The sequence below is a fragment of the Protopterus annectens genome, chromosome 9.part0 (genome assembly GCF_019279795.1).
Source record: "Protopterus annectens isolate FY-2018-M chromosome 9.part0, PAN1.0, whole genome shotgun sequence".
Lineage (NCBI taxonomy): Eukaryota > Metazoa > Chordata > Ceratodontiformes > Protopteridae > Protopterus > Protopterus annectens.
In genome coordinates, this window is record NC_056743.1 from 1,514,312,693 (window position 1) to 1,514,327,217 (window position 14,525).

Consider the following 14,525-nt stretch of genomic DNA (forward strand, 5'->3'; position numbering starts at 1 on the left):
ACTATCTCCAGCTCATGTAGCCCCTGGTAGGTTACCTTGGGTCTGTACACTCTTCTCCATCTCCTCACTGTGGGTTGCTCAGCAGCATTCGCAATGGCACCACCCTCAGCATCTTGCACATGTTGCCTTATAATAGCAATGGCAGCCCCTAGCATTTTTTTGTCTCAGTTAAGCTTTTTAAGTTTTCACTTCTCTTTGTTTACTGCAGTGTTGCAGTGTTTCTGAGTAAAACATGGGGGAATGTTGTTTGCAGAGTTTTAAGTGCTGGGCTGGGCTGGGCTAGTGTACTGCCTGTGTAATTGGCTGATTCTGATTGATTTCACCTGGCAGCTCTGCTAGTTCTCCTTGGTTAACTTCCTACTACTTCTTTTCCTTCCTTTTCCCTTTCTGTTTCCACAGGGGGCAGCGCCGGCAAACACGTGCACACGAGTGCACATGCATGCACACAGGCTTACACAGGCTTAGGCGGGTGCACATCCACGCACACAGGCTTAGCCAGCCTTACACAGGCTTACACGGGTGCACACATGCGCACACAGGCTTAGACGGGTTTACAGGTGCGCACACGCATGCACACAGTGTAAGCATCTTTGCAAGAAACTTTAGTGATATCCACGGTGTACACCTTCGGTTTCTGGGTTTCAGTTAAGACAACTGTAGACATGCCTCTTCCAGTCCTGAGTAACTCACAGCAAACACATGCCACTCTGCTTCAATAAGCTTACAGTCTTTCATACATACCCACTAATGATGTCACCTATCTTCTACTCTACTACTCCCCTAATCCTAGACTTACACTCTAGGGACATGGTTCACATGGCAGGGAAAATTGGGATTCACTATCCTTATCCTCATTTGCATAGGATTGCCTACTAATGCTTGGTTACATCTCTCAAACTGAGCTTCCCCCCTTAGCAACCACTACTCAGTAGCCATGTTGTCTTCAGCCTGCCATTCACCTGCATGACAGAAGAATATTTTTAATAAAATGCCTATTTTTGGCTTTTATTTTTTTATTTTCTGGTTTTTATAGCGCCACACGTTTGTGCGGCACTGCGCTACACTTAAACATCGGAGATCGGGGGAAAAAAATGATTTTTATTATTTTGCAACAGATATAAATGCCAATGGCCTTATATTTGGCCATTGGCATGCTTCCTCAACTGGTTGCATCCTTTATTTGGAGCTGTCATAGCTCCGTTTTGCTATTTGCAGAATGGTACTCCGTTACCAACGGAGTACATTTCTGCAAATAACTCTACTCTTCCACGAACAGGTTAGTGTTTCCTGGATTGCAAAATTACCTCATTTGCATAGCTTTCAGCAGCAAATTAGGTAATTTGCATAACATGACGCTGTTCGTACAAGAGTAGTTTTAGGAGCTCTCATGCACGCCCCTGCCGGCTGTTGCTGGATCGCTTGGCAGACATATTGGCTGTCTGCCGGCTTACTCTGCTCTTAGACTCCGTGCAAGCCTTCGTGAATCCGGCCCATAGTCTTATCAGTATTTTACTAATCTAGCTGAGAGCTTTCATATGAGGCTAAGGAGTTCTGTCTGTGTTACTTGGTTGTTGAAATATTTAGAAAAATATGAAAATTATATCTGCATAAATTAGTATCATAAGAACAACAGTTAATATCTCTTTACCTGCACCAGACAGAGGTCAAATATTAATGCAGTTGAGTTTGCCATTGTGTAAGCTTTAAGATGAAATCTTTTAAAACTTGCAAATAGCATGGTTTTGGAATTATTGATGCAAATATGAACAAGCAATATTTGATGCCTAAAGGTGTCAGAAGGAGTTAACTGCAGATGCACCTGGAGGCATCACTCTGATGTAATTTAACACAGATTATTAAGATGTGAGCTGTTAACGATCTGATTCCTGTAGTCAAAAATGCAGGGAGTGATTCCTTCCATGTCCATTTGCCTCCTGTGTGTCTGTGAACAATTTGCCTAATCAGTTAGAATTCCTGGATCAATGGTCATACTCAGTTAATCAATACAAAAAAAAAAAATTTTCATTTGCTATCATATCAATTAAATTTGAATTTTCACATATATATACTGTACTTATGTGTGAATACTTACTGAATATTTCATGAGAAAGTACACTATGTTCAGACAAATAAAATAAACTTAAAAGTTCTAGATTACAGATTCTTTATTCCATGAAGTCATTGCTGTTGAATAAAAATGTCTAAATATTTGGAAAAGATGCAGAATTTCTTCAAACTGGATAGTATGTGCCTATATCTCCTACATGAATGTCATGGACAAACTGCATTCCACCATAATTCTTTTCTTCATGTTACTCATTGACCCCAAAACTACATTTTGAAGATGGCAACATTATTTTCAAGCATGGCTTTTCCAACCCAGGAGTCCTAGGTTACAGTTGCAATATTGCAGGCATAACCAGCCAAAAGTCTGATCACCTAAGCAGCATAACTGAGTCCTTAATAAGGCATGGCTCCTCCTACTTCTAGTAGGACTGTGGGATCCTACTCAGAAATGCATGTTTAAACAACGGAGAATTAGTAAAATGTAAGTATATTATCTAACACACAGTATGAAGTCTGTAGACATTCATAAATAATATTGCAAACTCTACCTCATACAACAACTTACTTTTGTTTCTGAAAAGGGAGTTGTGTCATGCGGGTCTTCTTTCTTGATATTATTGGTACTACTAGTATTTTGAACATGCAGTCTGGTTTCCTTTATTTTAAATAGCTTCAAAATTGTAGGTTAAGGGAATTCAAAACATCAAGTGGAGTTGTAAATTAAGCTTGAAAAGGGAAATGCACCTCCAAAATTAAGTACATCATGTGAAGAGGTAAGTCATACCTGAAAATGGAATGTTCCTCCAAAATAGGTATGGTTGAGAGGTCTCAATAGTCAAGATTTATGTTAAACAACTCATGGATCTGAAGGAATAACACAGAAGCCATTCTTGATACAAAAGTCAGGTACAGTTTGCAATTTTTTTTGCCTCAGCTCTCTATGTGACAGGAAATTTCAGGCATGCATTTCTTTAAATAGGTCTATGCATAAAACCACTGCAACACCATAAAGTCAGGCTTCCCCTCTCTGGTAAGCTATACCTCACAGCTGGTCAGTGAAAGTGATGAATTGCAAGGGTTGCAACAACTGTATGGCTGTCGTATGACTCATGGGAATGGATTTTTTCATAGTGTCCTAACCCACTTTTCATGTCAGAGAGTTTAGATAATTCCTGTGGATTGCAATTGTACTAAAGCTTGTATGTTGCTGTACTAACATGTTTATGTTTCTGTACTAATACATGTATGTTACTTTACTAATATGCATATGCTCCTGTTCTAATACACTTATGTTACTGTACTAATATAGGTATGCTCCTGTTCTAAAACATGTATGCTACTGCACTAATATGTGTATGCTCCTGTACTAATACATGTATGTTACTGTACTAATATGTGTATGGTCCTGTATTAATAGAATCATAAGATCATAAGAGGCTACTAGGCTAATGACCGTGGGACCCTTACAAGGCTAGCCAAGAGTTTATCCCCAAAAAGAAACCTCAGTCAGCACCTATTGCCCCTGTCAATGAGGGACACAGATGGAACCCCTGGGACAAATATGTGGTTTCCCAGCCACTCATCAAGGTTTCGCTAGAAGAGGGTCAAAGGCATACTCTTTTTGATGTGCATGGGAAGTCTATTGTAGAGATGGGGCAGCCTCTGGGAGACAAACCTGTCTCTCCAGCAGGTTTTGTTAATGTTGCTTATTAGATTTAAGCCTTTCAACAAGTTAGACTTATGGATATGGAGCATCTCTAGTAGGGCTGGGTCCGAGATTGCCTTGTAGGTGAGACACAGATCACCTCTGAGCAATCTGTATGATACTGAGTAGAGTGATAGTGATTTGAGCCTGTCCACACAGGACAGGTGTTGGAGGCCATGGGTTCTCTTTGTGAGATATTTCTGTGGCCTTGCAGGTGTTTGGAGAGGTACATACCAATGGGGTGTATTGGCCTAATGAGGGGGGAGTATAGAGAGGTAATAACCTTTACTTATGAGATGAACCAAGTATAAAGCTTTTCTGACCACTGCCACTACATGATGGTCGAATGTGACATTGTTGTCAACCTGTGTACCCAGGTCTCTCACCACAGGTTGTGTGCTTTGGGGATTGATGGTCATGTTATTGCCAAATGGTATGATAATACATTTTTTGTACTTATCTTAAGGCCATAACTATAGCACCAGTCATTTGTTGCTGTGAGACCCTCTTGTAGTGTGTTAACATCTTCTGGGGAATCCATGACAGCACCAGACTTACAGTCGTCCATAAACTTGGTCAACCACAGGCCTTTTGTCTTTGCCTGGAACGAAGCAGATGCCAGACACTAGGGGTTCCAGGACAGATCCCTGGGAACACCACTAGTGGCAGGTCTGCTGCTGGAGGTGGAGGAGCCAATTTTGACCTTGTGGGTCCTATCAGTGAGCCAGTTGGCCACCCACCTGATGAGATAGGGATTTACGGCAAGTTGTGTTAGCTTTTCGATGATGCCTGAGTAGGGGATTGTGTCTAAGGCTTTGGCCAAATCAAGGTAAGCTGTGTGTACTGACTTTCCCTCATCCAGGGCCTTTGTGACAGTCTCAAAAAAAGTCAACCAAGTTTAACAGGCAAGATTTGCCCTTGACGAATTCAAACTGGGTGGAGTCAAGCACTTGGAGATTGCCTATGTCCTTGTTTATGAGGTCCATAATTATATGCTCCATGGCTTTACAGATCAGACTTGTCAAGTTAATGGAGTGATAGTTTCCAGGGTCAGTAGTGGCACCACCTTTGGGCAAGGGGATGACAATGGTAGTTCTTCACTCTAAGGGAATGAAGCCTGTACTTAGGCTGTGGTTGAATAGGGTGCTCAATGGTGAAGCTAGTTTTTGCTGGAGATGGTGCAGAATACAGCCTGGGATACTATCAGATCCCATGGAAGCTATGTTCTTTGCCTTGGATAGGGCCTTTAACACTTGCTCTATGGATAGGACAAGGGGGTGAAGTTTGCACTGAACCTATCTTCTAGAAGGTTGGCTAAGTCAACAGCATCAGTACTGATTTGGAACAAACCTAGGCTTTGCCATGGAGGTTCCTGATGCAACTGAAGAAGGCTTTGTGGTTTCCCTTTGTTTTGGAGGCTAGTTTTGATTCATAATTGGCTTTTGAGGTTTTCACTAGTGATATAATTTGCTTGTTGAGGCTAAGGAAGGAGTTTTTCCAGTTGAGAATGTGTGCCTTTTTACCCTTGTACAACAATGTCTTCCTTTTGTTGTAAAGCCTGTTGATAGAGGATGTCTACCAGATAGGTTTGTGTTTCCTTGAGGAGCAGGTTTTAGTTCCGTTGGGTATGGCTGAGTCCATGCAGTTGTACAGGTGCTTATATAGTGCATTGGCATACTGTTCAGCACAGTTGTCTGCATCCTCTAAGAGAGGCAGTGGTGTGACACTACTGATACCCTCCCTTAGGAGGTTGTAGTCATCTTTTGAGAAGTTTTTCAGCCTAGTTATGGCCTGGTTATGGCTGGGGGTTGGGTGGGATAGAAACTTTGAATGAGACAGACCGATAATCTGATCTCAACAGGGAAGAACTTACTGTGTGAGTGGTGCAGTGGTCACCCATGTTGGTGAGAACCAAGTCAAGAATGTTATCTCCTCTTGTGGGGGATTAGACAAGCTGGTCTAGGGGGTTAGAGCTGATGAAGTCAAGGAATCATTGGGTGAGTGCATTAGTGCAGGAATACTTCACCCATTCTATGGTGGGGTAATTGAAGTTACCAAGGTTCAGGGTGTTATGGGGTACCTTGATGGAGTCAGGTAGGTCCAGGTAGGAGGAATGGGTGTCCTGAGTTATGGAGGGGGATCTATAGCTGGCTATAACTTGGATGGGTGTCTTCCAACTGTCAGTTGCACCTGGAGTAGTTCTAGTGTGTTAGATTGGCAAACCAGTCTAGAGAGGTGTGCTTGTCTTTAATGAAGATAGAGACTCCACCACCCTTAGTTTTCCCAACCTCATTTTGAGAAGTATGGCATACATGTATGCTACTGTACTAAACCATGTATGTTACTGTACTAATATGTGTATGTTTCTGCACTAATACAGGCATGATAATGTACTATGTGTGTTCCTGCACTAACACATGTATGTTACAGTACTAATATGTGCATGCTGCTGTGCTAAAATATGATGTTACTGTATTAATACATGTATGTTACTGTGCTATGTGTATGTTTCTGTACTAATATGCCAAAAAACAAAAGAAAGTATACAAAAGTGAAGGATTAGATGAAAAGGCTCCACCATCCTTAGTTTTCCCAACCTCATTTTGGGGTAAGAATGTGTGGAATGAGATATAGCCTGGTAAGGCATACATGTATGCTACTGTACTATGTGTATGATCCTGTACTAAACCATGTATGTTACTGCACTAATATGTGCATGCTGCTGTACTAAAATATGTATGTTACTGTATTAATACATGTATGTTACTGTGCTATGTGTATGCTTCTGTACTAATATGTGTATGTTACTGTACTAATATGTGTATACTCCTGCACTGATACATGTATGTTTCTGTACTATGTGCCACGGCAGTGTAAACCTTGCCTCTAGATGATTGTCACTGTTGAAGTGACACCCCAACCACATGTGCAAAAATGGCAAAAGGTACTTTGGATGGATGGATGGATGGATGGATGGATGGATGGATGGATGGATGGATGGATGGGTGTGTATGCTGTTGTACTAATGCATGTATGTTACTCTACTAATATGTGTATGTTCCTAAGCACACACATAAACCTTGCAGATCTGCTACTTTATGCTGCTTAAATCTTAAGTGGATCTGTTTATGAACATTTGGCTTACACCTGATCTGCATGAGGTTCTCCTTCACTTGTCCTAGCCTGCACTCTTTCCCCTGAGATGAGACCAGGGTTGCCAGACCCCCCTATATGAGCAGGACTGTCCCAAGATCAGCAGCCCAATCCCGAGTCCTGCACTGTTGGTTAAAATCCGGTGAAACAGCCTCCGGTTTGTGATTTCTGATTGGCTCATATACCAGCAAATGAGCCAATCAAAAATCCCAAAGCTGAGCTACTTCTGTTTAATGTGGAACTGCCTGCTATTCCGCATGAAAGACTTTTTTTTTGGTCCCTACCTGTTCCTTTAGGAATATGGTAACCATGGACGAGACACATCTGTCAGGCATTCTGTCATTTCATTGTCCACTAGTCAAACTCAAGTTAATGATGTGGTAGTGGAGACAAGGGACGTGTCACAATTAAAAATGTTTAACAGCAATGACAGATTCCCTTAATGCAGTAAATCCTAGTGCATCATCCAAAAGAATAAGATGTTCAAATATACAGGATACGAAATGGGATGAAATAATAGCCAGAGAGATTGAAACAAAGCTAAGAAAAGCTCCTAATTGGAAAACCCCAAGCCCAGATACAGTACCTAATGTCTGGCTGAAAGTATTAACATCTTTACAGGAAGATGTAGCCATGAGTAAGAACTATTTATATGCACATCTCAAATAGACACCAACCTGGTTAACAACAGGAAAAACAATACCCCTACTTAACAGTGAACCTGCAAGCTATCCTAAAAATACAGACCGATAACTTGCCTTCCAATGACATATATACTAAACACTGGAATTGATGCTGACAGAGTTTATAGTCATTTAGAAGAAATCTCAATCATGGCAATAGAACAAAAAAGCAATAAAAGAGTCATATGGAAAAAAGAATCATCTGTTTGCTAAAAAAACTCATAATAGAGAACTGTAAAAAGAAGAATCTAAGTATGGCATGGATTGATTACAAAAAAGCATTTGATAGTATCCCACATTCATGGATAAAAGAGTGCTTAAAAATGCGTAAGATACATCCTACACTGATCAACTACATTACAGTGACCATGAAACAGTGGCAGACCACTTTGCATTGGCATGGTAAAGGACAAATTATTATTCCAGGGATAAAAAATCAAAGGGGGATATTCTAGGGTGACTCTCTGTCACGTTTGCTATTCTGCCTTGCAGTTAACCCATTAAGCTGTCTCCTTAACAGCTTAGGCCATGGCTATAATTTGGCTCCTAGGAAACAAACAGTGTAAAAACTTCTCATCTTCTCTTTGTCGATGATTTAAAACTGTACAGCTCACCAGATGAGGAACGGAAAGCACAACTGCAAGTTGTCAAACCTTTTTCAGATGATATAAAAATGTCATTTGGTCTTGATAAATGTGCAAAAGCAACCTTTAAAGCAGGAAAACTGCAGCACCAGGAAAACATCAGTTTGGGACAAGAATGTGATAAAAAAGAACTTGAGCAAGAGAGAGTGTATAAATATTTGGGAATTGATGAAGGATCAACAATAAAACATGAACAAGTATGAATAAAACTTAGTAAGGAATATTTTAGAAGACTTAAATTAATCTAAAAACAGGGTTGCCATCTAGGAACAAAATTCAAGCTATAAACTAGTTTGCTCTTCCTGTTCTAACTTACAATTTTGGAGTGATTGACTGGCCCCAAAATGTGTTGGATAGACTGGACAGGAAAACAAGAAGGAAGCTTCATGCTCACCAAATGATTTATACAAATCAGGTCATACCAATATTATATATTCCTCATTCCGAAGGAGGTATGGGCCTCCTTGAAATTGATTACATGTATAGATCTGCAGTCGTGGGACTGCACACATATCTGCTGAACTCATAGGACCCAAATGTAGTCAAAGTTTTGAAACATGAGGAGAATAAATCTAAAATAGCTTCCCTGCTTAGTCTAGCAGAAGCATTTTGACGTCAAGCAAGAATGGAAATCAAACCAGAAGTAGATAAAAATCACGTGGCAACTGAATGTGCCAAAAAACAAAAGAAAGTATATAAAGTGAAGGATCAGATGAGAAGGCAAGAAATGTGGAAAATGCATAAATATAGTTGCAAGTATAGAAAACTTCTGGAAGAACCTCATTTTGATCAAGATTGAATGCAGATATGGTTAAGAAGAGGTGAATTGGGGTTGGGAGGGTGGCCTAATGGTCAAGGTGTTTGCCTTACAAACACAAAGTGCAGGATTTGAGTCTCACAAGGGATGACTGGCTAGGCTTAAAATGGCTCCCAAGGACAGTTAGCTTAGTACTAACCTATGAATTTAAACTTAAAGATGAAAGGTTAATATTGACAGCCCAAAATAGTGGGCCACACATACAATGGTTTACAAAGTCCATGCAACATGTGGGAGAAACAGACAAATGTAGGTTTTGCAAAACAGAAATGGAAACAGTCACACACCTCGTTGCTGGTTGTGACATACTAATGGCAGAAGGACTGTATACTGAAAGTGCTAATAATGTGGCAAGACTGTTGCACTGGGGATTGTGTAATCATTATGGTATTGAAGTAGTTGAAAAACACAGAAAACATGAGCCACACAGCTTCATAAAAAATTAGGAAGTCTACATCACATGGGATCACCCATTACCAACAGTTCAAAAGATAGATGCTAGAAAACCAGATATAGTGGTCCATGAAAAGAAGACAAAAGTAGCATTGATCATTGAAACTGCCACACCCAGTGACTACACAGTGTCTTACAGATAGACACAAAACAATAAAATACCAGGATTTGCAGGCAGAAAGGAGGGCAATGTGGAAGGATACCCAGATAGTTCCAGTAGCAGTAGGAGCAACAGGTGTTATAAAAAGAATTTAAAATCATACTTAGATTACCAATATATCTAACTCCATACAAATTGCAGAAGGAGTCACTACTGGGCACATTGCGGGTGCTGCAAAGAGCACGTCTGGCTAAATTAAAGATTGAAACAATACTAATATCATAAACTTTAATCATACTTTGACTTAGGAATGAGGTCCATTGCCATCATGGTAATAGAAACCCAAAAGACTTGGAGAAATTAAATAAAAGGAGTCTCAACTGCTAGACAACTAAATAAGTGACTGCATCTTTGTACAACAGGGAAAGCATGGTAACCTGCACAAAAATTACTCAAAGCACTTCACTTTCTTGGTTCATAGGTGTGTGCAAGGCTAATGGCCCTGGAGCCTATATAAGCCTAGCCCAAGAAGATTACCTGGCATCATGCTGCCCAAAGTCAGTTCCCAGTGCCCCTGTCAAGCAAAGTCACTGAAGTGATCCCGGGGTGAATTTCCTATTGCCCATCCACTCATCAAGATTTCTCTTAAAGAGGGCCAGTGAAGTGCTCTGCTTGATGTTAATGGGGAAGTCTCTGGGTTAGGAACCTGTCCCTCCAGTATGTTCTGTTTATTGTGGTAATGAGGTTTAGGTCCCTGGAGCATGTGGTGTGGCGGGATTGGGATTTCTTTAGGTGTGGCGTATCTAGCAGCTCTGGGTCAGACATGGCTTTGTAGGTCAAGCAGAGATAGCCTCTAAATAGGCAATAAGAGTGTAGCTGGAGTTTTTTGAGTCTGTCCATAGAGGGCATGTGTCTAAGGCCTAAGATCCTCTTAGTGAGGTATTTTTGTGGCCTTTCAGCATCAGATCTTCTTTTTGTTCAGTTAACCTTGTAAAAAACCATGACCACAATGCAAATAGTGCCTAAGAGAGCAAATTAATGGGCCATTCAGTAATGTTTTTCACTGTTTGACCCGATTTTAAGTGAGGATTATAAGCTCAAGCCCATCAGTACATAGAAGGATTATAATATTGGTATACAGACATTCAGCCGGAAGCAAGAAATGATTATACTATCTTGCATTCTTAACAGTAAGGATTTTATCAGATGGGAGTTTAGATGAACTTGGAAGAACTTAATATTTGCTGGTTGTCTGATGGATGAGGGTAAGCAATTCCATGTTTTGGATATGAATGTGGAAGATAGGATGCCCCCATGGCTATTAACAGACTTTTGTGAGGAAGCCAGGTATTTATTTTTAAAATACAAATGTTTAGTGTGGTTGCACCATTCTGTTATTGGAGTTATTGCTGGACAATTTTCAGAATAAAATAGGATGTTGTGTACAACTTTTAGTTATGAGAAAATCAAATAGTTAGGAAATTAAAGCCAGTTTAAGGTTCTTAAATTGTTTTTTTTTCTGTAAAATTTGAATGTTTTCAATGAGGATCATAAGAAACTATGTTGAAAATATGGAGCAAAAAGTGTTTCAAACTACTCTGGAAACTTAACAGTTTTCAGTAGTTTGAACAATGACTTTCAGTACAGCTATTTTTCAAGCTAATTAATGGATTGGACACATATTATTTCTCAAATGCAATGCCCTTCTTTTACAATGATTTCATTATTGCTGTTTTTACAGTTTGCTGTGTAAAAAAACGTTGAATGGTTTACCAGACACTTTAGGATAAAACCAATGTTGTTAAACACATTTACTCAAAACTTCATAAAGAGATATTTTTTAAATAAGAGATAAAGCAACTTTCATAAATATGAGTTTTAATTATTGATTTTGCAACCACTTAAAGGTTATTTGGTGGAAAGACAAAATAAGGAATGCAGTGATATATCTCTCATAGAAAACATGTTGAGTTTTTGTCAAAAAGTATGATTTTCTTTTGGAAAATTACTTCACGTTGTAAGTAGCAATTTATGTTGAATTCACTGACAAATATTAGCCAAACTGTCTTATAGGTAACCTACAGCAATCAGAAAAATAACAGGGAAACCCCCACCTGTAGGATGTAGTGATGGTTTGCAAGGGGCTTTACTTTACGCAGCTCTGAGAGGCAACCAGTAATCTGCATTGGGCCCCATAGCATAATTAGAAGAAATGCTTATTAGTGGAATTTTCATATATTTCATTGGTTATTAATGGACTTTTTTTCTCTTTTTTAGGACTGTTGATTATTTTACAGTGGAGTCAGACAGTGATAATCCCCCAACAACTGAGCCATCACCAGAGACAGAAGAATTACCGGTATATATTTTGTGTAATTTAAAATAATATTTGGGGATCAATGCTAATCTCTGACTCTTTTCCTGATCATACCTCTACCCCCAAGGGTGATAGATATGAACAGGTATTAGCTTATACATCCTTAATACAGGTTAGCTAAGCTTTAAAGTGAGCTGCTGTGAGGTACTAACTATACATTGCATGTTACCATAGTAACTGGCTGTGCTACCTGTTATACTCTGTATTGTACTTGGTATATCCTCTTTGATGTATCGGTGCACTCCCTGTACTAGCCTCTGCAGTGTCCATTGCAATTACTTCTCTCTCCATTGTATCTCCTTACGGCACATTCTTAACTCAATATTCCACGCTCCTGTACACACTTAACATTTTTTTTCCATCATGGATGTTTCTGATTTCTTATTCAGGCACTTCTTAGTCATTTCATTATCAAATTTTTCTTTGTTTGAATCCTTTATATAGTGTTTTTCTTCTTCACTTCATAGTATGCTGTCTTTGTAAGACAACAGTACTCACTGTAGGACATGCGTTTTGTTCTCTAGTAAATACTGTGCGTGGTATTTCTGTACTCTTCATGATTATCACTATATTAAAAAAGTATGCAGCTATATATTCCTTGTTTTTCACTTTGTTCTGCATAATACATCCTAAGTTTACTGGTGAACCTCCCATACTGTCCAGAGGATTCACTGTGTATGTTGTGTTACCTGTAATTCTCGTCACGACACCAGCTGTACTTTTCAGTATCTGCATTCTCCATTATGCTTACTGTGTCCTATGTATGTAACTAAAGCTACTCCTTTAATTAATGAGCAGGCATGGCCAAGCGTCTAAAAGATGGCATTTAAGATTATTATTTTTAATAGCAGGGGTATTTCACTGAGACATGAATATCCCAGGTTCAGGGATCGGTGAGTTAGTAACAGTGCAGCTTTCCCTGATAATGAAAAGAACACTGACTGGATTGCTTCAGTGCTTGAGGCTACAGCAACACTTGTAGACCAAGCACCTTTTAATGACTGAGAGATTCATTATTTCTCAGTACTTCTCACCTACATTACTGTGATTTGAAGCCAGTCAGTTTGTGCCATTTAATATCTTAATAGAAGATCAGAAACAATGGAAAAGCTATTTTGTAATACATATTTTGGGGAAATGAAAAGTAATTAAGTTGCTATGTTTATACATTGTCAAAAAACATGAACAAAGGGTGGTGTATTTAATTTTTTTATGTTGGCTTGTATTCATGTGTAAGCTATACATTGATTCCTTGAAAGTTCTTTGTGGGCAGTTTTTGAAAAATATTTAAACTTTAAATAAAGTTCAGTTCTAACAGAGATACACAACTCAAATGGAGAGTTGCAATGCAAAACCGACAGTTCCATTGAGTTGCAGAGGCCACTTTATATAGAGCTTTCAACAGGGATACTACTAGATATGTAATGCATTGGATAGTTGCATTATGTAGGGGTTGTGCTGTGTAGTCCCAAAACATCATTAAAATTTATGAGGAAGAGAATCTTGTACTATGTAGTTAAAGAGGATGAGTCTGTCATATTTTTTCTGAGAGTCAGTCTGTGTGTGGATTTTTTTTTTAATTCAATACTACAATTTGAAATGTTGACTTCTGAGATCATTTGTAGATAATGCATGTTAGTTTGGCATTGGCATAGCTTGAAAATAAATGTCTACACAGTGAAAAGGAAAACATTATTGGTGCAATTGAGAGTTCTTTCTGCAATCAACACTACCTTGCCAAGTATTGTTTTAAGCACATATTTAATAATGCTGCATATTTGCCTCATAATGATTATACAATGGATATAAAAGGTTTACACACCCCTATTAAAATGCCAGGTTTTGTGATAAAAAAAATGAGACCACAATAAATCATTTCAGAACTTTTCCCACATTTAATGTGACCCATAACATGTACAGTTCAACTGAAAAACAAACAAATTTGTTAGGGGGGAAAAATATAAAAAATAAAAAAAATGTACAATATGCTGGTTGCATAAGTGTGCATATCTTTAAACTACTACTTTGTTCATAGGTTAGTACTAAGCTAACTGCTCTTGCGAGCCATGTTTTAAGCCTAGCCAATTATTCCTTGTGAGACTCAAACCCTGTACCTTGTGTTTGTAAGGCAAGCACCTTAGCCATTAAGCCACCCTCCCAACCCCTTTTGATTTAATTACAGCTTTCAGTCTTCTTGGGTGCACACCTGCCCTCAATTAAAGAGACTCTGATTAATCCCAAATAAAGTTCAGCTGTCCATCTAGGATTTTTCTGACATTTACTCAGTTGCCTGCTACAGCAAAAAACATGGTTTGCAGAGAGATTACAAAGCATTAAAGGGGTCTTATTGTTGAAAGGTATCAGTCAGGAGAAGGGTACAAAAAATTTCCACAGCATTGGATATGCCATGGAACACAGTGAAGACAGGTGTCAAAAAGTGGAGAAAATATGGGTCAACAGTGACGGTGCAAAGAACTGGATGTACCTCCAAAATTGATGAAAAGACAAGATAAAAACTCATCAGGG

The 14,525-nt window shown here is 39.1% G+C and overlaps 1 protein-coding gene across 4 annotated transcripts in view; it reads left to right on the top strand.

The window, feature by feature from the left end:
• Positions 1-14,525, top strand: part of LOC122812148 (GEM interacting protein) — a 1,774,188-nt gene that overhangs the window by 902,207 nt on the left and 857,456 nt on the right. For all 4 annotated transcript variants that reach the window (XM_044084459.1, XM_044084456.1, XM_044084457.1 and 1 more), the window contains one exon: positions 11,900-11,981. In XM_044084459.1, coding sequence (XP_043940394.1) covers positions 11,900-11,981 — 82 coding nt within the window. The remainder of the gene's footprint in view (positions 1-11,899; positions 11,982-14,525) is intronic.